This window comes from Rhinolophus ferrumequinum, chromosome 6, assembly GCF_004115265.2.
Source record: "Rhinolophus ferrumequinum isolate MPI-CBG mRhiFer1 chromosome 6, mRhiFer1_v1.p, whole genome shotgun sequence".
NCBI classification, from domain to species: domain Eukaryota; kingdom Metazoa; phylum Chordata; class Mammalia; order Chiroptera; family Rhinolophidae; genus Rhinolophus; species Rhinolophus ferrumequinum.
The window spans coordinates 80,524,901-80,549,870 of NC_046289.1; the positions used below are offsets into that span (position 1 = coordinate 80,524,901).

General features: G+C 37.0%; 1 protein-coding gene across 2 annotated transcripts in view; it reads left to right on the forward strand.

Annotated features, from left to right (window-relative positions):
- Positions 1-24,970, forward strand: part of NUBPL (NUBP iron-sulfur cluster assembly factor, mitochondrial) — a 202,909-nt gene that overhangs the window by 170,912 nt on the left and 7,027 nt on the right. For both annotated transcript variants that reach the window (XM_033109478.1, XM_033109479.1), the window contains exons 9-10: positions 10,323-10,443; positions 13,626-13,708. In XM_033109478.1, coding sequence (XP_032965369.1) covers positions 10,323-10,443; positions 13,626-13,708 — 204 coding nt within the window. The remainder of the gene's footprint in view (positions 1-10,322; positions 10,444-13,625; positions 13,709-24,970) is intronic.

Sequence of the window (24,970 nt, forward strand, 5' to 3'; positions counted from 1 at the left end):
ATTTTGAAACATGGCTTCTAAGGTCACCTTTGGGGCCATCCTCACTGAGCCATGCAGAATAGAAAGACAGCACAGAGGCTTGTGCATGGGAGATGTTCGTGGCCCAGGCCTGGTTGGGTGCTCTCCTCACATCCCACTAATTCAAACTCAGTCATATGACCGCTCATCACCTTTTTCAAGGATCCCAAGAAATGTAGATTAGCTGTGTGCCAAAGAAGATGAGACCTGGGTTTTGGTGAATAGCTATCTGTCTGTGCTGCAGTTGACCTGGCAACAAATACATATATGAAAACCTAATGCTGGTCACTGAAGTTATTATTTTCCTTATAAATAATTCAGAAAATCCTATAACTAATTCATCCTCACAAATAGTTACTTATTTTATAAAAAAGAGAGAGAAATTTTGCTTTTCCTATGGTTTATTTTTCCTGCTGGTTAACAGCAAAAAAACAAAAAAAAATCCTACTGTGGTCTTGAACTTTTAGCATTATTTGTAAGGGCTAATGATTATATTGTCTTCTAAGAAAAATTAGGTGATCTTAGAACCCGAATTGATTTTTCTTATCAATGTTTTCTTTCCATTTTTATTACCAAAGATCGTACAAGTTGTTCTTAGCGATGAGGATCAGATTGTGGTTTATTATTTTTCTGGCAGAGTAACCATTTATGGCAGTAAGTTATCTGTTTGAACCAGGAGCTCCACACCTTCACCCTTGAATGCCTTTAAAACTCATGTGTTCATGATATCTGTCTTGGAGCTTTCTCAGCATCTAGTTTGTCTGTTGGACTCCCCAAATCCTATTGTACTTAGTCCTTCAAGCCTACCTGCCTTAAAAAACAATTTAGAAATAGGTAATCTTATGTGAAAATAGAGGCAAGTGGCACATTTATTCTCTCCGTTCATCCTTGGGCATAGTTTTCCCTCTGTGGTCATCAGGCGGTCTCACTCGACTCAGGGAAGTCCAATACTTTTGATGTATTTAAAGAAAATCTTTCATTACTGGCTTTGAAGTCCTTACAGAATGCTGTCTGAATTCTTTCTGGGAACATATATTAACTAATTTGCACATGACATATCATATGTGACTTTCTTCATAATTGAGTTATCTTTCCATTTTTCAAACCTGCCTTTTCTTCAGTGATAACCTGTAGAAGATTGGGTAGGCAGCATTCTTCATGTCAGCCATAGTTAAATCGCAGAGACTGGAGATGTATGCTCATCTGTGTCTATCTCCAGGGTCTCTCAGAAGTCCAGATATGCTTTAAATTAGAACGCTATTCTATGCGATTTACACGAATTAAACTGATCTAACCCTCACAGCAACCCTGTGAGATAAATAACATTATTTTCCCCATTTTCCAGATGAGGAAACTGTAGTACAGAGAGATTAAATAACTTGCATAAGGCTATCCATCTGTTTAGTGGGCCCCTCGGATCCTATCATAAGCAGTCTGCTGTCTAGAGCCCGCGTTCTTAATTGCTATTTCTGTGGATTATCCAAATTTGAGGTTTAGTAATGTTGAGATTCCAGGGAATAGGAGGAGTCTCCTTTAAATTTTTATTCTCTTTGGGGTTCTGATTGTCTAGTTGGGCAAGTGAAGACAGGATACTGATGGATTGAAAAATGGGGCAGAGTTAAGAGACCATAGATTCTGTTGACAGTCGAGAGAGGTATAACTGAGGGTGTTATGGGGAAAGGGACATCCATGGCCAGGAGAAGGGCTCCTGTAGGCTCGGTGAGGGGTAAAGATGGTGCAAATCAGGTCTTCCCTTATAACTGTGCTCCTAATTACTGTGTTAAATCACCCCACTAAACTGTGTTGACCCATCTATTGTTCCAGGCCACCTGGTTCCATGAACAAAATCCTCTCGGTCATTTACTTGTCATCTTATTTAGTGACTTCCACATACAAACCAGTAACCCAGCAGGTTTGAATTTTTGCTCTGTTAGTGTTATTTACTAACTTTGTGACTTTAACAAATAATTTAGCCTCAGTGTTTTGTTTTGTTTTTTTAAAGATTTTGTTTTTTTGGGGGGGGGAGGGGAACAGGACTTTATTGGGGAACAGTGTGTACTTCCAGGCCTTTTTTTTTTCCCAAGTCAAGTTGTTGTCCTTTCAGTCTCAGTTGTGGAGGGCGCAGCTCAGCTCCAGGTCCAGTTGCCATTTTCTAGTTGCAGGGGGCGCAGCCCACCATCCATTGCAGGAGTCGAACCAGCAACCTTGTGGTTGAGAGGACGGCTCCAACCAACTGAGCCATCCGGGAGCTCAACAGCAGCTCAGCTCAAGGTGCTGTGTTCAATCTTAGTTGCAGGGGGCAGAGCCCACCATCCCTTGCGGGTCTCGAGGAATCAAACTGGCAACCTTGTGGTTGAGAGCCCACTAGCCCATGTGGGAATCGAACCGGCAGCCTTCGGAGTTAGGAGAATGGAGCTCTAACCGCCTGAGCCACCGGGCCGGCCCCAGCCTCAGTGTTTTTTGACCCATCTCACCAGTCACTGTGGCAGTTAAATGAGATTGTACATACAGTACTTAGAATAGACCTTAGTTAGCACATGGTACTGTATAGGGCGGTTCTGAATGTTACTGTTCTAGTGATAGACTGTAGAGATCATTATAAACCCTTATTTTAGAAGTCCAGGCATAGAGAAGTTTAGTTATACCTCATGGACCCAGAGTTAGTTGGTTCCTGAGAGGAGTGTGAATGCAGGCCTCCCCATGCGTTGTTCTTTCCATGCCACACTACTTCTTCTGAAAGAGAAGACAAGAACACCGAGCTCATTTTTTAAAATTATAAAATCTGTATCCATGTTTCAAGGAATATACCAATAACTGGTTTAAGGCTAATGGAGAACTGAAAAGCACTTATGAATTTAATCTATTTCAGTTGTTATTATTCATTCTTGATTTAACAGTGAGTTTTTCCTCTTCATTTTTTCTTAAATCGTAGCTTTTAATCCTTGTGACAGGTTCCAACCAACAAAAGTTTAACCTGATTGTAACCTTGAGAAATTGCATTATATAGTAGCCTGAAAATCTTGCTTATTACTTACCTGAATCTGAGTTTAAAATGCCAAGAAGAAATTAAAATTGGAGCCTTTTGAGCCTGCTTAATTCAGTACATTTAGATACAAAAAGCCAATATTTCAGAGTAATGTTGATATTTCAAGAGAATCAATTTTATTTTGAGAGTCAATTTTTAAAAAGTTAATAAAAGAAGTATCCTTCTGAGCCAATGATGGATTCGAATAACGTGAGAATAACAGATAGAAGGTTTGTGGTGGCTGATGTTAGGCAGGCTTGTAGCATTTACTTTCTTTTAATAAAACTAGCCGAGGTAAAAAAATAAGAATCTGATATTTTGATGAGACATTAGAAAATGATTGAGCATGCTTATAGCTGCAACTCGATGGCATTATGTAAATTAAGCTGACAAAGCATCTGTTTTCTAATGTTTCTGCTATCAAAGCATACACAAAATAGCTCTACAATAAACACAAACAGCTTAACAATGTGTAAAGTATTCACATGATATAAGGCTTTTTGGGGGTCGGGTGGTGGTTGTCATGAGGACATGAATAAGAGAAGAATTTTTATGAACAAAATTGTAAGATGGATATTTTAATATTTTTTCTCATATTCACTGCACCTGTTTAAAACTCATTGATTACAGAGGACTACTCTTACATGAAATAGGGCAGTGTTTTCTAATCTTTTCAATGCTCAAGACTCTTTTTAATTTTCTCCCAACTAACCCCATGTTTTAAAAAAGTTGTATGCCACATAGTCTGCATACCTTAATTAATAAGTAATATTTTTTCTTTTTAAATTAAGTATGTGTATGTGTTTGATGGTTGTATGAGCTTCTGAACAGAAGGATCCTGATAAATGTTTTTGTGTATTGTTAGGACCTTAAAACAACATTAGGTAGAAGAACTGCCAAATAAGTTCTATAGTCAGAGGTAAATTACCTACAGCAGCAATGCCCAATCAAAATATAAAGATGAGGTTAATTTTAATAATATACTTAACTCAGGATATTAAAAATACTATAATTTCAACATGATATCAATATAAAATCTGAGAATCAACCAACAGGGGAATTGTATTTAAAATACCAGGAATTCTTAAAATTCAATAAGAAAAAACCCACATAATAAATAGAAAAAAATAAGCAAGAGACCTAAATAGACACTTTACAAATGAGATTATACAAATGACCAATAAACATGTAAAAATGTCTTCAACTTCATTAATAATCATGTCAGTGCAAATTAAAACCACAGTGCAAAGGAAAGCTGGGCACAGTCAAGAAGAATGAAGACAAACTGGGATGGACCTTCAACTCTGCATCTTTCTTTCGCCACCTGTAACCAAAGGGAACCTTTAGAGTATAATATTTAAGGCTTCACTTCCACCTCCCAAATCTCATGCCACTTTACTTTTGGTGAACTTTAACCAGGAGTCATTGTAGTTCCCAGTATAAATAAACTGACAATTGAATAGGCCAGCACAATAATGGGTGGGTATGACAACACAATCACCATAGTTGATAAAATGAAAGAAGACTGATGATATCAAATGTTGGTGAAGCTGTGGCATAACTGGAATTCGCGTACATTGCTGGTGGGAACTTCTTTGGAAATTGGTAGAGCTTCATTGGAAAACTTTGGCATTTTTTACTGAAGTTAAAAATGTGTAGCCTACCTAATACCCAGCAAAAAAAAAAAAGAGAGAGAGAGAGAGAGAGAGACATGTATGAAAACATTCATAGAAGCGTTATTTATAATGGCCCAAATCTGGAGACAACAAAAATGATCCAACAGGAAATGAAAAATTGTGAAAGAGGCATCATAGCATCTTAGGACTCACTGAAAAAAAACTACATATACATGGTTTAGCTAGATGAATCACACAGACACAGAAGAACACATTGCATGATTACATTCATATCAAGTTCAAAACCAGACAAGATTAATTCATGGTGTTAGAAATCAGGTTAGCTAGTTTGCCCTCTGGGGAATGTGTTTTGGAGAGTATACGAGGAGACTTCTAGGGTACTAGCAATGTTTTATTTCTTAATAGCATCATGGTAACATGGGTTTATTTTATAAGTCCATTCAGTTATAGTTATGATTTGTGTACTTTTTTTGTGTGTATTCATAACACACTTCAATGAAAAAGCTGAAAAAGCTCAAAAAATAACCTGTAAACGTAAAAAAAAGTATTGAGATTTTTACATTCTTTTATGTGTGTTAAGTCTTTGACATCCAGTATGTATTTTATACTTACAGCCCATCTGCATTCTGACGAGCTGCATTTCAGGTGCTCAGGAGCCATGTGTGATGAGTGGCTACCTTACTAGACATTGCAAGTCTAGAACTCCACTATGGCAGAGTTTCTCTGGGGTTAGACTTTTATTTCAGATCTTTCCTTGGAGTGTCAGATAGAAAGAATAGGGGATTGTTCCTCCCAGGGACCTCATCTTAATTTTACTGCTACTTCTCTGTTTTTATAGAATGTTCCCTATTTAAAACAAATGGTTGTTTTTGTGTGCAGGTTCACAAGATGCCAAGTAAACCATGATTTTCGTTATTTGTGCTTATTGCTTTTTGGGTCATTCTTCACATGACCACCTTTTTAAAAAAGCAAACATTTTATTGAAGTATGATATATACAAAAGGGGACAAATTGTAAGTGTATATTTCAATGAATTTTTACAAAGTGAACACACCCATTGTTAGTATTCAAGAAATAGAACATTAGCAGTTCTCCAGGAGCTCCTGCTTGTGCCACTTCCCAGGCGCTACTCCAAAGTAGAACCCAAATTATAGATTAGTTTTGCTTGTTTGTGAACTTCATATAAATGGGATAATAAGTATATACTTTTGTATGGCTTATTTTGCTTACAATTATATTTGAGAGATTCACTAATACTGTTGATGGTAACTATAGTTCTTTCATTCTCATTGCTGTGTAACAGCATTTCACTGTATAAATATACCACAATTTATTTGTCTATTTTACTGTTAATGGACATTTGGGTAGTTTCCCATTTTGGAGTAATTAGTACTCCTATGAACACATTTGTAAATGTCTTTTGGTGAATATTATGTTCACATTTCTGTTAATATATAACAGAATTACTGTGGAATTACTGTGCCAGAGTAGAAACATATCTAAGTTTAGGTGGATAACTATCAAAGAGTTTTCCAAAATGAAACTGAGTGTAGTTGTTCCATGTCCTCACCAACATTTGGTAGTTTTTATTTGTTGGTTTGTTTGTTGTTGTCATAACATTCATTTATTCTAATTAGGTCTTAAGCATAAATACAGAGGGTGCCAAAAAAAAAATGGCTACATATTTTAGAAAAGGAAAAAACTATTAAAATTGTAATACTCAATATATACCAATAACAAAAGATGAATGCAAGTCATGTGTATACATTTTTTGGCACCTGGTATATGGACTCCCATTGTGGCTCTAATTTGCATATCTCTGATGATAAAGTAACACTTTTTCTCAAGTTTGTTGGTCTTTGGATATTCTCTTTTATAGAGTGTTAAGTCTCTTGCTCATTTCTCTATTGTGTTATTTGATTTTTTTCTTATTGATTTGTAGGATCTCTTTATACATTCCAGATAAAAGTCCTTAGGCATGTATGTGTAGTATAGATACCATGTCCTGTTCTATATCTTGTTTTTTCACTATCTTCATTATGTCTTCTGATTAAGTTATTCATTTTAATGTAATCCCACTTAACAAAAAAATTTTCATTTGTTTAGTGCTTCATCGTGTCCTGCCAGAAAAGTATTTGTCTGTCTCCAAGGTTATAAGTATATTCTCCTGTTTTCTTCTAAAAGTGTTATTATTTCACCTTTCACGTTTAACTCTGTAGTCCATCTGGAATTAGTTTCTGTGTATGGTGTGAGATTGGGGGTTTAAGAGTCCTTATTTTCCATATGGATATCCAATTATCAAGCTGTGCTATGTCATCTCCATTGTAAATTAGTGACTTTCATGTATGAGTCTGTCCTGGACTCTGTTCTGTTCCATTACAACTTTTTATTTAAGCAAATTGGTATACATGTGGGAAATCTGAAGATGAGAGAATTCAAGAGTTAATGGAATTAATTTTTTCAAGATAATCTAGGAAGCAGTATTAGTGCATTTATCTGTAAACCAGAAGTTACATATTATCAATAATAGAGCCAAGCTTAATTGTCAAAACCTCTGAATTGCAAGCATATAGAGGATTATCTCCACAAATTTTTTGATTATACATCCTTACCAGTAAGTGATGTTTGAGCATATACTTATTTATTAATAAATTATATCTACTGTCTGTATATCATATACATATAGTACTGCATTAATATGTTATTTTCATTATATAACATACACAAAATTGAAATTAAAAAGGAAATCATAAAATAGAAATCGAAATGTTAGTAGTTTCTTCCTACATCCTTGCTATCAACCAAGCTGGGCTGAGTTATCTGTGCTAACAATCCTCAAATTTCAGTGGCTTAAAACAACCCCAGTTTATTAGTCTCAAGTTATATGTCTGTTATTGTTTGGCTTCAACACTCCTTGGCACTGTTCTTACTCTGGCACCCAGACTGATGAAGCAGCCACTTTTGGAAGCTGGCTGGTCAGGGACAGAAGGAAAGATAATGGGGAATTAGCTTCTGCCTCGTTGTGACACATGTCACTTCTGCTCACATTTCATTGTCCAAACAAGTTCATGTCCTCACTTAATTGAAGAGAATAAAAAAACCTAACCTTGTGCCCAGGAGGCAAACTAGAATATTTTAGACAGCACTGAAAACTATCACCTGTGAAATGACTGATTTCAGAGAAAACAGCCCTAGATTTGTGTTTGGCTGAGAAAATAAACAGACAAAGACAAGTCCTCTTATTTAGGTCAGTTTTTTCATCCCATGTTGTTTTTAAAAACCTACAGTCCTGAGAAATGAGTCTGCGACAACTACAGGCACAGTGGTCTCTTGCTAAACCCCCTCGTGGCTTCCCCTTTGCACTCATTTAACCCCGACCCCTAACATGGCCTACAAGCCCTGCCTTTCAAGCCTCATCTCGCTCCACTCACACCGGACCTCAACCATATCGGCCTCTCAATTCCTGGAAGGAGACAGGGTCTCTATGTCTCTTTTGACTGTTTTCTTACCTTCTCCTTGTTTCTACCTGCTTATTCTTTAATTTTTAGGTCAAATATTTCCTCAAGGAAGTCCTCTGTGACTCCCAGGGTAGATAGTCTTCTCTTTCCTATACTTTCATAACACTTTGTTGCTTTGCTTCCAGGGAAGCTGTTCCAGTTTTTAAAGTAGATTGTTACACTATTATTTGTTCAATCTGTTTCCCCATTTAGCTGGAGAGCTCCAAGGGGAGAAGGATCAAGTCTGTTTTTCTCACCAGTGTATGCTGCTGCCTCTGTTTAGCCCAGTTACTGGCATATAATAGGAGCTTATTAAATATTGAATTTGGTTATAGTTTTATGTTTGTGACATTTGTGTAGTCTCTACAGAGAACATGTCTTAGACAGTTCTATAGACCTTAGGGAACAGTTGGCTAATAAGAAGTTATTCATGCCTACTGCAAAGTGTGTACACCATGGCTTCATGCCTCTGTGTCTTGGGGAGTCCAAGACATTCCAGAGAAGGAATGTTCTTCCCATTCTTTCTGGGTTGGAATGCACCCTCACCTACATGTTCACATTATTTAGGTGTTTTTCCTTTTCCCATTTTTTGAGTGGTATTTTTTTGTTTAAGTTGAAAGCCCTACAGTCAGGGGATATGTCACATTTAACATAAATGGCAGTGAAACTGTCCAAGCAATGAGTATATTATAGAGAATAAACAAATAAGCTGTGTGATGTTAAGCTGTGTTTTCTTTTAGCTTCTGGAGATGATACTGATTTACCAAAACACAGTGTGATTTGTTTTTTTGTGATACTTTGCATCAGCGAAAGGGCTTACATTAGATGCTTGGAAAATGCTCACCTACATATTTTATCCCTCTCTATTTGTCTTCATTTATATGTGTCGTGGAAAACTTTAATCTTTTCTATTTCTCTTTTCATAAAGAATAACAAGTTTGATCACCATCTTGTCTATATGTTTTATTGTAGACTGTCAGTGCTGTTCTTCATTTAAAATGCAAATGTCTTAGTAGAGATTATCTCTTATAATGATAATCTTATAGGTGAAATTGATAGGATGATACAGACATTGTTATCTGTAAGCCTCTGATAGTTGTGTTCCCCATTTTGATTCTAGAAGAGAACCACTGCTTCCCATCAATAAGAAATAGGATTAAAAGGAACATGAATAAAGATTATATTTGCAGAGCCTGTCTATTTATTCAACAAATGTTTATGAAGTATCTTATTTTATGCCAGAAGCAGGGAAAACTCAGAAAGAGATGGATACTTTCTGTTAGGCTTTAAATTTTTATTTCAAACGATAACATTCTGAAAAGAGCTGAGTTTCAGTCTTCTGCTAGTTACACATATGTCAGTTTTCTCACCTATAGAATGGGGATGATAAAGTACCCATCTTATGAAGTTCTTGTGAGGAGTGCATTTAAAGTATTTATCCTAGTGCCTGGCATATAATAAGCACTCAGTATATGTTAGCTGTTATTCACTATAAGGCTTTGTCCACAGTTAGCCTCTTACTGATTTTCCTGTTTCTCCTGCTTATTTTTTCCATATTGCCATCAGAACTAAATTTCTGAAGCAGATCTGATTGAATAACATTACCTCTTCCATACTATTTTCTCAACTTTAAAAACCTTTTGTGGTTTTCTATTGTCCCAAGAAGAAAGTCTCGTGGATGACATTTAGCACCTAACCATGTGACCCTGCTGTCCTTACTAAACCAGCTTTTGCCGTAGCCCGCCGCTAGGTTGCAGCCCAGGTAGGCCACACAAATTATATTTCACTTCCTTGTCTTGTGCTTTTCCTTCTGCCTAGAATTCCTGCTGTAGGCCTCAACCCCTCTTCCCACCCTCAACCCAAAGAAACAGTTTTCTATGGGCAACTCAGAGATTCCTCTTATTCTTCCCGGACAGAATTTTGTGATCCCTGTCATTTATATATCTTTAGCATTTTGTCACATTATTTAAAGTTAATTACATGTGTCCTGCTCTCCCACTAGCTTGTGAGTTCCTTAAGGACAGCCCATAGCTTCCTCATCACTGGGTCACTAAAACCTAGTAGGCACACAATTAAAAACTTGTTGGACTCTGGATTGAGATATGGTTGAATTTTGTTTTGATTTCAGTGTTTTTGTTATTCTAGGTTCTGGGCCTTGTCCAAAATATGAGTGTTTTCCAGTGTCCAAAATGTAAACACAAAACTCATATTTTTGGTGCTGACGGTGCAAGGAGACTCGCACGGACCCTTGATCTTGATGTCCTAGGTAAGACCACAGAATACTCTTGCAGAGGAAATGGCAGCAGGAAAAGTGGAGATAAGGCATGGTGACGAAGAGTGTCTCAGAAAATGATGAATTGCTTTTGGCTTTGTGTTTTAAATTAAGTTACTAGTATAGTGCAGTTCTATGTGCTAACCTTTCTTTCGAGAAGAGAGTTTTGTAGTCTAAGTACTGCAATTTGAAGCCCATATGTTAAATAATGGTCATCAGTTTGTAAGTTGGAAACACATCTCTCAGTATAAACAGTATTTATGAAAATACCTGTTCCGTATGTTGTAGCAACCTTTGTGTCAATTCTCAGTGTGTATCATGAAATGCCATCCTGATCAGTTCTGAACTTATCAGTCCTTCTGCTCTAGAAAGACAATATTTTTTGTTTTCTGTAATCTTTTTATATGTGTCTGCCATGTCTATAAAGTATGGCACCTGAAATTTACATTGTATATACTGTTCATATTGCTGAATTGAAGAATTATGTGTTATGAGAAGAAGTAAAATCATGTGTTAAGTGAGCAAAACACAGATTTTGGATAAAACATGATTTTTAAAAAGCCCACAACGAACTTTTTAGGAAACACATTTTGATATTCTACTCATGACTGAGTTTCTGTTCTGGAGAAGGCAGATGTTAGATGCTGAATAAGGGAGCCATAGCATGAATTATTAGTTTTAGGTAGTTTACAATTACGATCCCTTACAAATCAAGGAATTTCAAAACATTCCCTATTATAATTACATTTCTAAAAGTTGATGTTAAATGTATTATTATTATGCATTTGTACTATAGCAACTACCATAATGCCAGGTGAATACTAATGATATATTTCATACATTGCTATAATTACTGTCACTAATTATATTCTGCAACTGTTGTTTTATTTAACTAACCTAGAAAGTTCAATTTCCTAAATCTGCATAATAACATAACAGATTGACATTCACTTATATAACAAAGTAAATGTGTAATTATAATGGTATTATTGAATTATGCTGACTACGTTATAATTCCCTAATTTATAAATGGGCGGTAGGATTTTGTAAGTCAGTTATTTAGAATTTGAAACATATCTCCTCGAAAAACAATCTCACATATGGGAATTACTTTTTAACCAACATCTCACAAATGTATAATTACCCTAAAAATTTATCAGCAATGTTGATTACTGATCACAAAAACTGAATAGTGTTAGACTGCTGTATCTAACAGTGCTTTTGGGAAAAATCATTTAGAGCTCCAACTCAGGGCACATCTCCTGCTTTGAATGCAGCCCTGGGGGCCCAGACGGTATCTCGTGAACTGGAGCAGGGGCTCCAATAACAGAGAAGTTGGAATTGAAAATGAGGAACTGAAATAAGGGAAAGGGCTCTCACAGCTGTGACCTGTGACTGGTTGAAGCCCTCAGGAACCCTTATTTGTCTTTTATTATTCTGGCTGCCTCTTTAATTTATTTCATCCATTGGGCTGTGCTTTAAATGACTACTTGGTAAAATGGCTTTTCAGAACTTTATCCATTTTTATCTACAAGGATGGTTTTTGCATGGTAGTTACGGTCTCTGATCATCTCACAGAAACCCCTTTAACTTACATCCCTGAAATACGCCCTGCCTCCTTCACACCTACCCCTCAAAGATACTTTTCAAGGCCACGCTGCACCTTACCCACTTTCCACACCTTTATTTTTATCCTTCTCAGTATAAAACTGATACCCCATTACCACTCTCACTGTGCCACCTGTTTTCTAACAAGGTTTTCCTTTCTTGGTCTCTCTTCTGTGCCTGTAGGTAGGATTGTGAGTCTCTGGAGGGCAGAAATGATGCCGATAGGTGGCGATATAAAGGAGAAGGTTTTACTTTTTCTTTTTTTTTTTCTTCTTTCATTACTGCCGTAGAAATGAAAGCATTTAGGATTCTTTACTATGATGGCAGTTCATAAATCAAAAGAAAAAACTTTAAGGTTTCCTAAGTATTTTTTATAACATGTATTCTCCTGCCTGCCCCTGTGACAGCTTCCTGCAGTCTTAAGTTGATCAGTAGAATATAGATATCAAATTCACTGAAAAGCTAATCTTTAAATCGTTACTGAAATATTCATGTATTTTGTCACTTGGCTATTGAACATTTAGGTAAGACTTAAAAATTTGGTTAAGATTTCAAAATTTGCTGACAAGAGGAGCATGAAATATCTGTTCATGCACTTCATAATACAAATTGTAGTAGGTTTTTAATTTTGTGATATATATACGTCGTCTGCATTATTTACATTGCCTGGCATCATGCTGAATGACTTATTTATATAACACACACACAAACACACATTTCAATAACCTTTGCATGGATTTGGAGTTGTTCTAAGAATGCTGAGGACCATAAGAAGTCAACTCTTCTACTTAAGATTCCATTTACTGCATTTTAAATCTCAGCCTTTTGAAAGGCTTCATTTGTAATGGTGTGGTGGAGAGAGTCGATTGGATGATGAATCAGAGCATTTCTACCTAAGTTCTTTTACCTAATAGTAATATGTCGTCAGGAAAGACATATCCTCCCAGAGCTGAAGTGAGTATATTAGAGGTTCTTATTAGATACTTCTGAAATCTCATCGAGCTGACAAGTTATATATAATGCTATATAGATTAATACACAATAAAAGAACAATAATTCGATCTGATAAAGAGGCAGCTAGTTGAGATAACAAGTCTGGCCTACTTTTTAACAGTTCTCTTTGCTTACTCATCTGCCGACATCAGGAAGATTATTTTATTGTACTTTTTGTTGACTACTTTGCCTCCCTCTTTTCCTCTTTAATTTCCTCTCATTATGTGGTAGGATGTGTCTATATTAGGTACTGGAGGTAAAAATAATTTACAAATGCAAGCTATTTCTTGCTGGAAGATCTCCAACAAAATATAAATGAGAGGCCTTATTCCTTGATTGGCTGCCACATAGCTTCCATATGTATATACATGCAATCACTGTGTGGCATATTGTGCCCCTAATTTTCATTTGAAATTCCTTTCTCAGAGATTTAACAATTCTATAATAGTCATAACTCAAGTTGATTTGAATCAATTTAGTTTAGATTTTATTTCTTTCTGAAGTTCAAATAGTGAAATTCCAAATGCTGATATAAATGTTTGTAGTGCTAATGGTTATCTGGTGGGCTCTTTTAGGAGACATTCCCTTACATCTTAATATAAGGGAAGCTTCAGATACAGGCCAGCCGATTGTGTTTTCACAGCCTGAAAGTGATGAGGTAAGTTATATTTTTAAATAATGTATTTTAATTTCTTTTACAAGATATATGCTTTTTTAAAAGTTTATTGGGTTGACTATAGTTAGTAAAGTTACATAGATTTCAGGTGTACAATTCTGTATTACATCATCTATAAATCCCATTGTGTGTTCACCACCCGGAGTCAGTTCTCCTTCCATCACCATATATTTGATCTCCTTTACCCTCATCTCCCATCCCCCAGCCCCATTACCCTCTGGTAATCGCTAAACTATTGTCTGTGTCTATGAGTTTTTGTTTCTTCATTTGTTTGTCTTGTTCTTTTGTTGTTCTTGATTTATATACCACATATCAGTGAAATCATGTGGTTCTCTGCTTTTTCTGTCTGACTTATTTCGCTTAGCATTATAATCTCAGGATCCATCCATGTTGTCACAAATGGTCCTATTTCATCTTCTCTTACTGCCGAATAGTATTCCATTGTGTATGTATACCACAACTTCTTTATCCATTCATTGATTGAAGGACATTTTGGTTGTTTCCATGTCTTGGCCACCATAAATAAAGCTGCAATGAACGTTGGAGCACGCATGTGTTTATGGATAACCGTTTTCAGATTTTTTGGGTAGATACCCAGGAGAGGGATTGCTGGGTCATATGGTAATTCTATTCGTAATTTTTTGAGGAACCTCCACACTGCCTTCCATAGCGGCTGCACCAGTCTGCATTACCACCAACAGTATATGAGGGTTCCTTTTTCTCCACAGCGTCTCCAACACTTGTTACTATTTGTCTTGTTGATGATAGCCATTCTAACTGGGGTGAGGTGATAACTCATTGTGGTTTTTATTTGCATTTCTCTAATGATTAGTGATGTTGAGCATTTTTTCATGTGTCTATTTGCCATTTGTATGTCCTCTTTGGAGAAATGTCTCTTCAGGTCCTCTGTCCATTTTTCAATTGGGTTGTTTGTTTTCTTGTTGAGTTGCATGAGTTCCTTGTATATTTTGGATATTAGCCCCTTATCGGAGGCACTGTTTGCAAAAATCTTCTCCCATTCAGTTGGTTGCCTCTTTGTTTTCTCGATGGTTTCTTTTGCTGTGCAGAAGCTTTTGATATAGTCCTATTCATTTATTTTAGCTTTTACTTCCCTTGCCTTTGGAGTCAAATTCATAAAATGCTCCTTGAACCCAAGGTCCATAAGTTTAGTACCTGTGTTTTCTTCTATGCAGTTTATTGTTTCAGGTCTTATGCTTAAGTCTTTGATCCATTTTGAATTAATTTTGGTACATGGTGACAGACAGCAGTCCAGTTTCATTCTTTTGCATGTGGCTTTCCAATTCTGCCAGCACCATAATCCACTAGTGAAGAGGCTGTCTTTTCTCCATTGTATGTTTTTGGCTTCTTTGTCAAAAATTATCTGTCCATATTTATGTGGTTTTATTTCTGGGTTCTCAATTCTATTCCATTGGTCTATGTGTCTGTTTTTCTGTCAATACCATGCTGTTTTGATTATTGTAGTCCTGTAGTACAAGCTAAAGTCAGGGAGTGTGATACCTCCAGCATTGTTCTTTTTTCTTAAGATTGCTTTGGCTATTCGGGGGTCTTTTGTGGTTCCAAACAAGTCTGATGATTTTTTGTTCTATTTCTTTAAAAAATGCCATTGGAATTTTGATGGGGATTGTATTAAATCTGTATAATGCTTTGGGTAATATGGCCATCTTAACTATGTTGATTTTTCCAATCTATGAGCACGGAATGTCTTTCCATTTCTTTGTGTCTTCTTCAGTTTCTTTTAAAAATGTCTTACAGTTTTCAGCATATAGGTCTTTCACATCCTTGGTTAAGTTAATTCCCAGGTATTTTATTCTTTTTGCTGCAATTGTGAAAGGAATTGGTTTTTTTTATTTCTTTTTCTGAGATTTCATTGTTAGTGTATAGGAATGCAATGGACTTTTGTACATTGATTTTGTAGCCAGCAACTTTACTATATTCGTTGATTGTTTCTAATAGCTTTTTGTTGGAGTCTCAGGGTTTTCTGTATATAGCATCATGTCATCTGCAAAGAGTGACAATTTAACTTCTTCATTCCCAATTTGGATGCCTTTTATTCTTTCTCTTGCCTGATTGCACTGTCGAGGACTTCCAACACTATGTTGAAAAGCAGAGGTGATAGGGGACAGCCCTGTCATGTTCCTGAACATAGAGCAAAGGGCTTCAGTTTTTCACTATTAATTATGAGATTAGCTGAGGGCTTGTCATATATGGCCTTTATTATGTTAAGGTATTTTCCTTCTATACCTATTTTATTAAGTGTTTTAATCATAAATGTATGTTGTATCTTGTCAAATGCTTTTTCTACATCAATTGATATAATCATATGATTTTTGTCCTTTATTTTGTTTATGTGATGTGTAACATTGACGGATTTGCGTATGTTGAACCATCCTTGTACCCCTGGGATGAACCCCACTTGATCGTGATGAATAATCTTTTTAATGCATTATTGCATTCAATTTGCTAGAATTTTGTTTAGGATTTTTGCATCTGTATTCATTAGAGATACTGGCCTGTAGTTTTCTTTTTTTGCGTTGTCCTTACCAGGTTTTGGCCTCATAAAATGAGTTAGGGAGTACTGTCTCTTCTTCAATTTTTTGGAAGAGTTTGAGCAGGATTGGTATTAGATCCTATTTGAAGGTTTGGTAGAATCCACTAGTGAAGCTATCTGATCCCGGACTTTTGCTTTTGGGAAGGTTTTGGATAACTGATTCAATTTTGTTACTAGTGATCAGTCTGTTTAGATTTTCCAGTTCTTTATGGTTTAGCATAGGAAGGCTATATGTTTTTAAGAACTTGTTCATTTCTTCTAGGTTATTGAATTTGGTGGCATATAGTCCTTCATAGTATTCTTGGATGATCCTTTGTATTTGTGTGGTATCCGTTATAACTTCCCATTTTTCATTTCTGATTTTGTTTATTAATGTCTTCTGTTTTTTTATCTTAGTGAGTCTAGCCAAGGGTTTGTCAATTTTGTTAATCTTTTCAAAGAACAGCTCTTTGTCACAGTAAGTTTTTCTATTGTATTTTTGTTCTCTATTTCATTTAGTTCTGCTCTGATGTTTATTATTTCCTTTCTTCTGCTGACCTTGGGTTTCATTTGTTCTTTTTCTAGTTCTTCAAGGTGTAACATGAGGTTATTTATTTGGGATTTTTCTTGTTTCTTGAGATAGGCCTGTAATGATATAAATTTCCCTCTTAAACTGCTTCCGCTGCATCCCAAAAATTTTGGTAGGATGTATTTTCATTCTCATTTGTTTCTATGTATCTTTTGATCTCTCCTCTAATTTCTTTTTTGACCCGTTCGTTCTTTAAAAGTATGTTGTTTAATCTCTAGGTATTTGTGGGTTTTTGTGCTTTCTTTTTGCAGTTCATATCCAATTTCAAAGCCTTGTGATCAGAGAATATGCTTGGTATGATTTCAGTCTTCTTAAATTTGCTGAGGCTAGTTTTATGTCCCAGTATATTGTCTATCCTTGAGAATGTTCCATGTACACTAGAAAAAAATGTATAGTCTGATATTTTAGGATGAAGTGCTCTATAAATGTCAGTTATGTCCATTTCATCTACTGTGTTATTTAGGGCTTGTATTTCGTTACTTATTTTCTGTTTGGATGATCTATCCATAGCTGTCGATGTATTTAGATCCCATAGTATAATTGTGTTTTGGTCAATTTCTCCCTTTAGTTCTGTTAGTATATTTCGGTGCTCCCTGATTGGGGGCATGAATATTGATGACTGTTATGTCTTCTTGTTGTATAGTCCCCTTTACCATTATGAAATGTCCATCTTTGTCTCTTGTTATCTTTTTCACCCTGAAGTCTGTTTCATCTGATATCATTATGGCTACACCTGATTTTCTCTGGGTACCATTTGCTTGGAGTGTCAGTTTCCACCCTTTCACTTTGAGTCTATTCTTGTCCTTATAGCTGAGATGTGTCTCTTGGAGACAGCATATGGTTGGGTTTAGTTTTTTGATCCAATCTGCTACTCTGTGCCTTTTTATTGGTGAGTTCAGTCCATTTACATTTAGGGTGAATATTGATATGTGAGGATTTCCTGTCATTCTATCTTTAGTTTTCTGGTAAGGCTGTGTCTCCATTGTTTCTTTGCCTTTTTGTTGTTGTCTATTATTTCTGTGTGGTGGTATTCTATGATGTTTCCCTCTGTTTCTTCTTTTATTACTTCAGTTCTGGATTTTTTTTGAGTGGTTACCCTTAAGTTTATGTAAAAGAAAGTTTGATATTTAGAGTATTCCATTTTCTTCAGCATGCTTACTTTCTCCATGCCCATATTCCAGTTCTGGCATTTACTCTCCCCCTTTTTATGTTTTGGTTGCCACAAATTGTCCCTGTTGATGATGGTCGAATAGCCTCCTTTAGTGTTTCTTGTAGTGCAGGTCGTGTATTAGAAAATTCCCTCAGCTTCTGTATGTCTGGAAAGGTCTTTATTCCTCCTTCATATCTAAAGGATATCTTTGCTGGGTATATTATTCTTGGCTCATAATTTCTCTCTTTCAATAGTTTGAATATTTGGTTCCACTCTCTCCTAGCTTGTAGAGTTTCTACTGAAAAATCTGATGATAATCTAATGGGCTTTCCTTTGTAGGTTACCGTCTTCTTTTCCCTGGCTGCCATGAAGATTCTTTCTTTGTCATTGATTTTTGACAGCTTCAATATAATGTGCCTTGGAGAAGGCCTGTTGGGGTTGAGGTAATTAAGCATTCTATTTGCTTCTTGTATTTGAGGATCCAGTTCTTTCCACAAGTTTGGGAAGTTCTCATCCACTATTTGTTTGAATATACTCTCTGTTCCCTTCTCTCTTTCTTCTCCTTGTGGTTTGCCCATTATTCTTACATTGCTCTTTCTGATTGAGTCAGAAAGTTCTTGTAGAGTTCTTTCATTTCTTTTAAGTCTCATGTCTCTTTCTTCTTCCATCCGTGTCATTTCCAGGTTTCTATCTTCAATGTCACTGATTCTTTCCTCCATCTGGTCAACTCTACCACCTACGCTGGCTGTTTCATTCTTCATTTCTTCTACTGAGTTCTTAATCCGCAGAAATTCTATTTGGTTCTTTTCTAAAATTTCAATCTCTTTCGTAAAATGCTCGTGTTGTTCTTTGATTGTGTTTCTGAGTTCATTAAACTGCCTTTCTGTGTTTTCTTGCATCTCGTTGAGTTTTTTCAGAACTGCGATCTTGAATTCTCTGTCATTTAAGTCACGTATTTTCATATCTTTAAGTTCATTTTCTGGAGACTTTTCACTTTCTTTCTGAGCTGTGTTGTTGCCTTAGTTATTCATGGCAATTAATGATTTATTATTTCTCTTTCTAGACATCTACAGGAGTGGGTTCTGCAACAGGTTGATAGGAAGAGGCCTATTTTTTGTTTTCCAGTACTTTTTGGTAGAATGTTTTATTTTCTCTCCGACTGCAGCCTTTTTTTTCTCTCTCACACTGTAGTGTTATGTTTTTTCTGCATTATTCCAGCTTCTCACACAATGGAGGTATTCTCTGGAAGGCAGGCTTCTTCTCTGTGAACAGTTCACCAGGGTCATAGGGCACCGCGTCCATGTGGGGATGCGGAGAGCTTTTGAAGTTCCAAAGCTCTTCCTGCACCAGATTCAGAGCCCATGTGTTTCAGCAGTTCTGTTTACTCCTGCAGGGATCTGCCCAGATAGGTGGGGACAAGGGTGGGTTGTGAGAGGTGGCCCAGAGCAATGGACACGACCACCACCACAGCCAGTCCTGCTTCCACAGCTCCCTCCCCTTTGTGGGAACTAGTTGGGCTGTGAATCTGTGTTTGCAGTCCACAGTTCTCGGAACTGCAAATATTCTGTTCTTTTGATGTGACACTGCTACTGTTCCGCTTCTAGCACTGGGCAGGTGGAGGCAGGGTGAGCTCTGGAAGGGTAGGGAGGGGGCAGCTAGGCTCAGTGCCTGAGGCTTCTGTTTTCTGTGGCAGTGAGGGCTTAAACCACCATTTTTAGCCTTCTTCCCTCTGTCTTTGCTCCGAGGTCTCTGTCGTGAGCTTTGGGTTCAGCCGTGTTATATTCTTTCCCCTCAGCCCTGTGGGCCATAAATGGAGCCCTAGCACTCCAAGTTCTTCCCTCTTCCACAGCTGCGGTAGTTCCAGGATGCAGCGAGCTCGGTACACTGAGCTAGGTCTGCGTCCTGCGTCTGCATGGCCCCATCTCCACAGTTCTCCCTTCCCTCCTCCCCTGCTCGCACAATTTGCCCACCTTTAGGTGAATTCAGTAGTGAGCCTCTTCGTGTTGTCTGTCTGCTCTGCAGGGAGCCCTTTGTGGGGTTATAGTTGTTCAATTTGTTGTAAATTCCAGGGGAAATTTCCAGAGGCTCACCGCACACTGACATTTTGATGACGTTCAGGATATATACTTTTTGATATACAGAAAGAAAGTTGAGAAGATCAAGTTTAACTATTTGCAATGCATATATTAAATAAGGATTTGCTAACTTACCCAAAGCATCTTTAAATGAATATTTTATATGGTAGGCATACCAGTGCTGGCTCTGAATTATCAACTGAACGAGTTCACTGACAAAGAATCATTACCTAACCAGTTCTTTTGTTCGTTCTTTTTCTTTTTTTGGCACTCACTATGAATTCATAGGCCTTAGGGTTTGTTTTTAAGGCAATTACTGATGCTGGAGACATTTTTTTCACTTATTGCAATAATGGCTGAATTTTGAACTGCGTGTTCCCTGTCATTCAATTGAGAATTCTCTGCTTTTCCCCTACATGACTAAGACAGGCAGTAAGCATTAAGGTAAGATGTCAGCATTAAGGATGGACATTAAAAGTCCTCCTATCTTCAATAATGGCTAAGTGAAATTAGCTACAGATTTTAACTATCAAATTAAAAAATATTCGTTTCATAAATTATTTTAAAGAGAGAAATGGATATGTACCCTGTATCTGTGAAGGTCAATGGATGAATTCCTATTCCACCAGTGTTAGATTCCTTTCTAAAATTCTGTTTTGCATGATTTCTTGCTGTGTTTTAATGTGATTTATTAAATAATTTTTTTAAATTACAGTTTACATACAATGGCATATTAGTTTCAGATGTACATCACAGTGATTACACATTTATATAACTTACAAAGAGATCACCTCAATAAATCTAGTACTCATCTGACACCATACATAGTTATTACAATATTAATGACTATATTCCTTGTGCTCTATTTTACATCCCCATGACCAATTTGTACTTCTTAATCCCTTCAACTTTTTCATTCATTCCCACAAAACCCCTCTCATCTGGCAACCATCAAAATGTTCTCTGTATCTATGAGTTTGTTTCTGGGGTTTTTTTTTTGTTGTTAATTTATTTGGTTTTTAGATTCTACATATAAGTGAAATCATATGACATTTGTCTTTCTGACTGGTTTAGTCCACTCAGCATAATACCCTCTAGGTCCATCCATGTTGTTGCAGATGTCAAGATTTCATTCTTTTTTATGGCTGAGTAATATTCCGTTGTGTATATGTACCGCCTCTTTTTTACCCATTCATCTATTAATGGATACCCAGGTTGTCTTCATATCTTTGCAGATAATGCTGCAGTGAACATAAGGATGCACATGTCCTCATGATGTAGCATTTTGGGTTTCTTCAGATATAAATACCCAGAAATGGGATTACTAGGTCCTTCTTTGTCTTTTGTTATAGCCTTAGTTTAAAAATCTATTTTGTCTGGTATAAGTATTGCTACTCCAGATTTTGTTTTTCCATTTTCATGAAATATCTCTTTATTTTCCATCTCTTTACTTTCAGTCTGTTTGTGTCTGAAGTGAGTCTTTTGTAGGCAGCATATGTAAGGGACTTGTTTTCTTATCCATTCAGTCACCCTATGTCTTTCGATTGGAGTATTTAATTCATTTACATTAAAAGTAATTGTTGATACATATGTAGGTACTGATACTTTATTTTTCATATTTTTGATCTTTTGTTTTTCCTCATCTTAAAGAGGTCCTCTAAGATTCTTTATAGTGCTGGTTTGGTGATGATGAACTCCTTTAGTTTTTTCTTGTCTGGAAGCTATTTGTCCTTCGATTCTAAATGACAGCTTTCCTGGGTAGAGTAATCTTGGTTGTAGATCCTTATTTTTCATCACTTTGAATATTTTGTGTCAGTCCCTCTTGCCTGCAAAGTTTCTGTTGAGAAATCAGATGACAGTGTTCTGGGAGCTCTCTTGTAGGTAACTGCTTTTTTCTTGCTGCTTTTAAGATTCTTTCTTTGTCTTTAACTTTTGACATTTTAATTGTGATGTGTCTTGGTGTGGGCCTCTTTGGGTTCATCTTGTTTGGGAATCTCTGCACTTTCTGGGTTTGTATGTCTATTTCCTTTACTGAGTTAGGGAAGTTTTCTGTCATTATTTCTTCAAATAGTTTCCAATTCCTTGCTCTCTCTCTTGTCCTTCTGGTACCCGTATAATGCGAATGTTGGTATGCTTGCTTGGTGTTGCCCCAGAAGCCTCTTAAACTCTCTTCATTTGTATGTCTTCTTTTTTCTTTTTACTATTCTGATTGGGTGTTTTCTGCGACTTTGTCTTCCAAATTGCTAATTTGATCCTTTGTTTTACCTAATGTACTGTTGATTCCCTCTAATTTATTCTTCATTTCAGTTATTGTATTATTTCTTACTGGTTCTTTTTTATGTTTCTATCTCCATTTTTATGTTTCCTATCTCTTTGTTGAAGTTCTTGAGATCATTGAGCATCCTTATAACCAGTGTTTTGAACTCTGCATCTGGTAAATTGCTTGTCTCCATTTTGTTTCTTTTTCTGGAGCTTTGTTGTTCTTTCATTTGGTAGATATTTCTTTGTCTGCCCATTTTGGCTGCCTCCCTGTGTTTGTTTCTATATGTTAGGTAGAGCTGCTATATCTCCTGGTCTTAGTAGAGTGGCCTTATGTAGTAGGTATGCTGTGGGGCCCAGTGGTACAGTCTAGTCACCTGCGCTGGGTGCTCCAAGTGTGTCTGTGGTGTGGGTTGTGTGTGCCCTACTCTCCTTGTTCAGCCTTTGTTGCCATTTGCACATCAGTGGGAGGGATTGACCTTCAGGCTGATTGGTTGTGAGGAGTGGCCATGACTACACTGGAGGAGGTGTTGTACAGGAAATGTCCCTACAAAGCAGGATTTGCTTTAGCAGGTCTCTGATGCCTGCCAAGTCTGCCCTTGAGATGTGTCATTTATAGAGGTGGTTAGGTGGTACTCTGGTGTGATCTAAAGCTGGCCACAGAGTATGTTGGTTTTGGGGCCTCTTGGAAGGGGCTCTTTTGCAGACCAAGGTCATCAGTGCCAGTGGCCTGCCCAGGGCCACTTGGTGTGAACTACTAGGTGATCTGCAGATGATGTCCACTTGTACTGGACTTAGAGGTACCTGGGAGAGGCTAAGCTGTGAACCAAGGGTGGCTGCCACTAGTGCTGTGCTTGGGACTGCTCAGCAAGAGGTACCACGGGGCATACTGAGGTTAGATGCTGCTTGTTTGGGATTTGTCCACCTTTGAGGGATTTTAAGATAGTCCAAGCATGAACCAACAGAGGCCGTTTGTATGTAAAAGCCACTGGAAGTGGCTTAGGAGGGCCCACAAGTTGTGTGGGGTGGGAATTAGGGAATCAATAGAGCACAGGAACCATGTTAGCTAGGTTGATGGAGAGTCAGATATGGCAAGAGGAGGGCTTTCCAAAGGAACAGTGGCTTCTGCCAGCAAGCACTTCTGTCTAGGAGGAAGCTGCTCTCTCTCCCCAACCCTCTCCCTGAACCCAGACAATTCAGTTTCTTCCCTGGTGCCTTTTGAGGTGCTGCCCCCGCTCTGGAGCTCAGAGCGAGTGATTCCATCAGTAAGTTTGTGCACGGACCGTTTAAGAGGAGCTGGGACTCTAGTTGCCTTCCAGTTCACTCAGCTGCAATCTCTGCTGGTTTTCACAGCCAGAAGTCATGGGGACTTCTCTTCTAGGCACTGAAACCTTGGGCAGGGGAGCCTGCTGTGGCACTGGGACCTCTCTTGGTGGTGACCCCTGCAGCTAAGATATTCCCACTGATTTTCAGCTGCCACACATGGGAGTGGGACCAGCCTGTTTAGTATCTCCACCCTTCCTACCAGTCTCCACGTGGCTTCTTCTGTATATTCTTAGTTACAGGACTTCTGTTTAGCTAGAGATCAGGTGATTCTCAGTGATGGTCGTTCTGTAGTTTAGTTGTAATTTTGATAGGTTTGTGAGAGGAGTGGAGCACAGCATTTGCCTGTTCCACCATCTGGACCAGAAGCCTTACCTAACCAATTTTCTGGTAAAGAACATGAACAATGAAAGTTTGCAGAGTTCTTATCTTGCTGGCTGTTACTATCTAAATGCCCAAGGTTATTATATTTGAAGTATATGAAGTTCAGCTGAGTGTTGAGAGAAAGAAACCTAATACAAAGAAACATTGAGTTGGATGTAGGGAAACTATAAACCATTAGAGATGGGATTTTCATTACATTTATTTTAATAACTATGATTGGGGAGGTGAGGTGGAAAAACTAATAGTGTTTTATTGGGGACACAGTTGATAGGTTTTCAAGATTTTTTGAGCTTTATGATTTTTAAGCATAAAATATTTTACTCTTTTTAAAAAATAGAAATAAAATCAATCATATATATCTTTTCTTTCCTAAGTAGCACTTGCTATTTAAGTTAGAAACTGAACCATCATCTGGTACATCAGTTTTAATAGAGTTTTTGTGCGACTTTGCTGAACAGTCCCGATCAATCTTGTAATAGTTTTTTCTTAGTTTTTCTTAGCTAATGAGTATAATGCTATTTTACTATTATTTTGTTTTTGTTCTTTTTAAAAATTATAGTTGATACAATATTATATTAGTTTGAAATCTATAGCATACTGATATATTTATATCTATAGCATAGTGATATATATATATACTCGGGGTGCCAAAACAATGTATACAAGTGGACACTTTGGTGAATGTTGCTTAAGCAGTAGTTTGCCGTAATCAGAAGTGTCTGGACACTATGGTAAACACATTGAACACCACTTGTAATTGCAGGAGTTAAACATGACTATATATTGAGTATTAAAATTTTAATACAGTTTTTTCCATTCTTAAAATGTGTATACTTTTTTGGCATGATTATATATATATATATGTATGTATGTAAATATACATATATGTGTGTGTGTGTGTGTGTGTATATATATA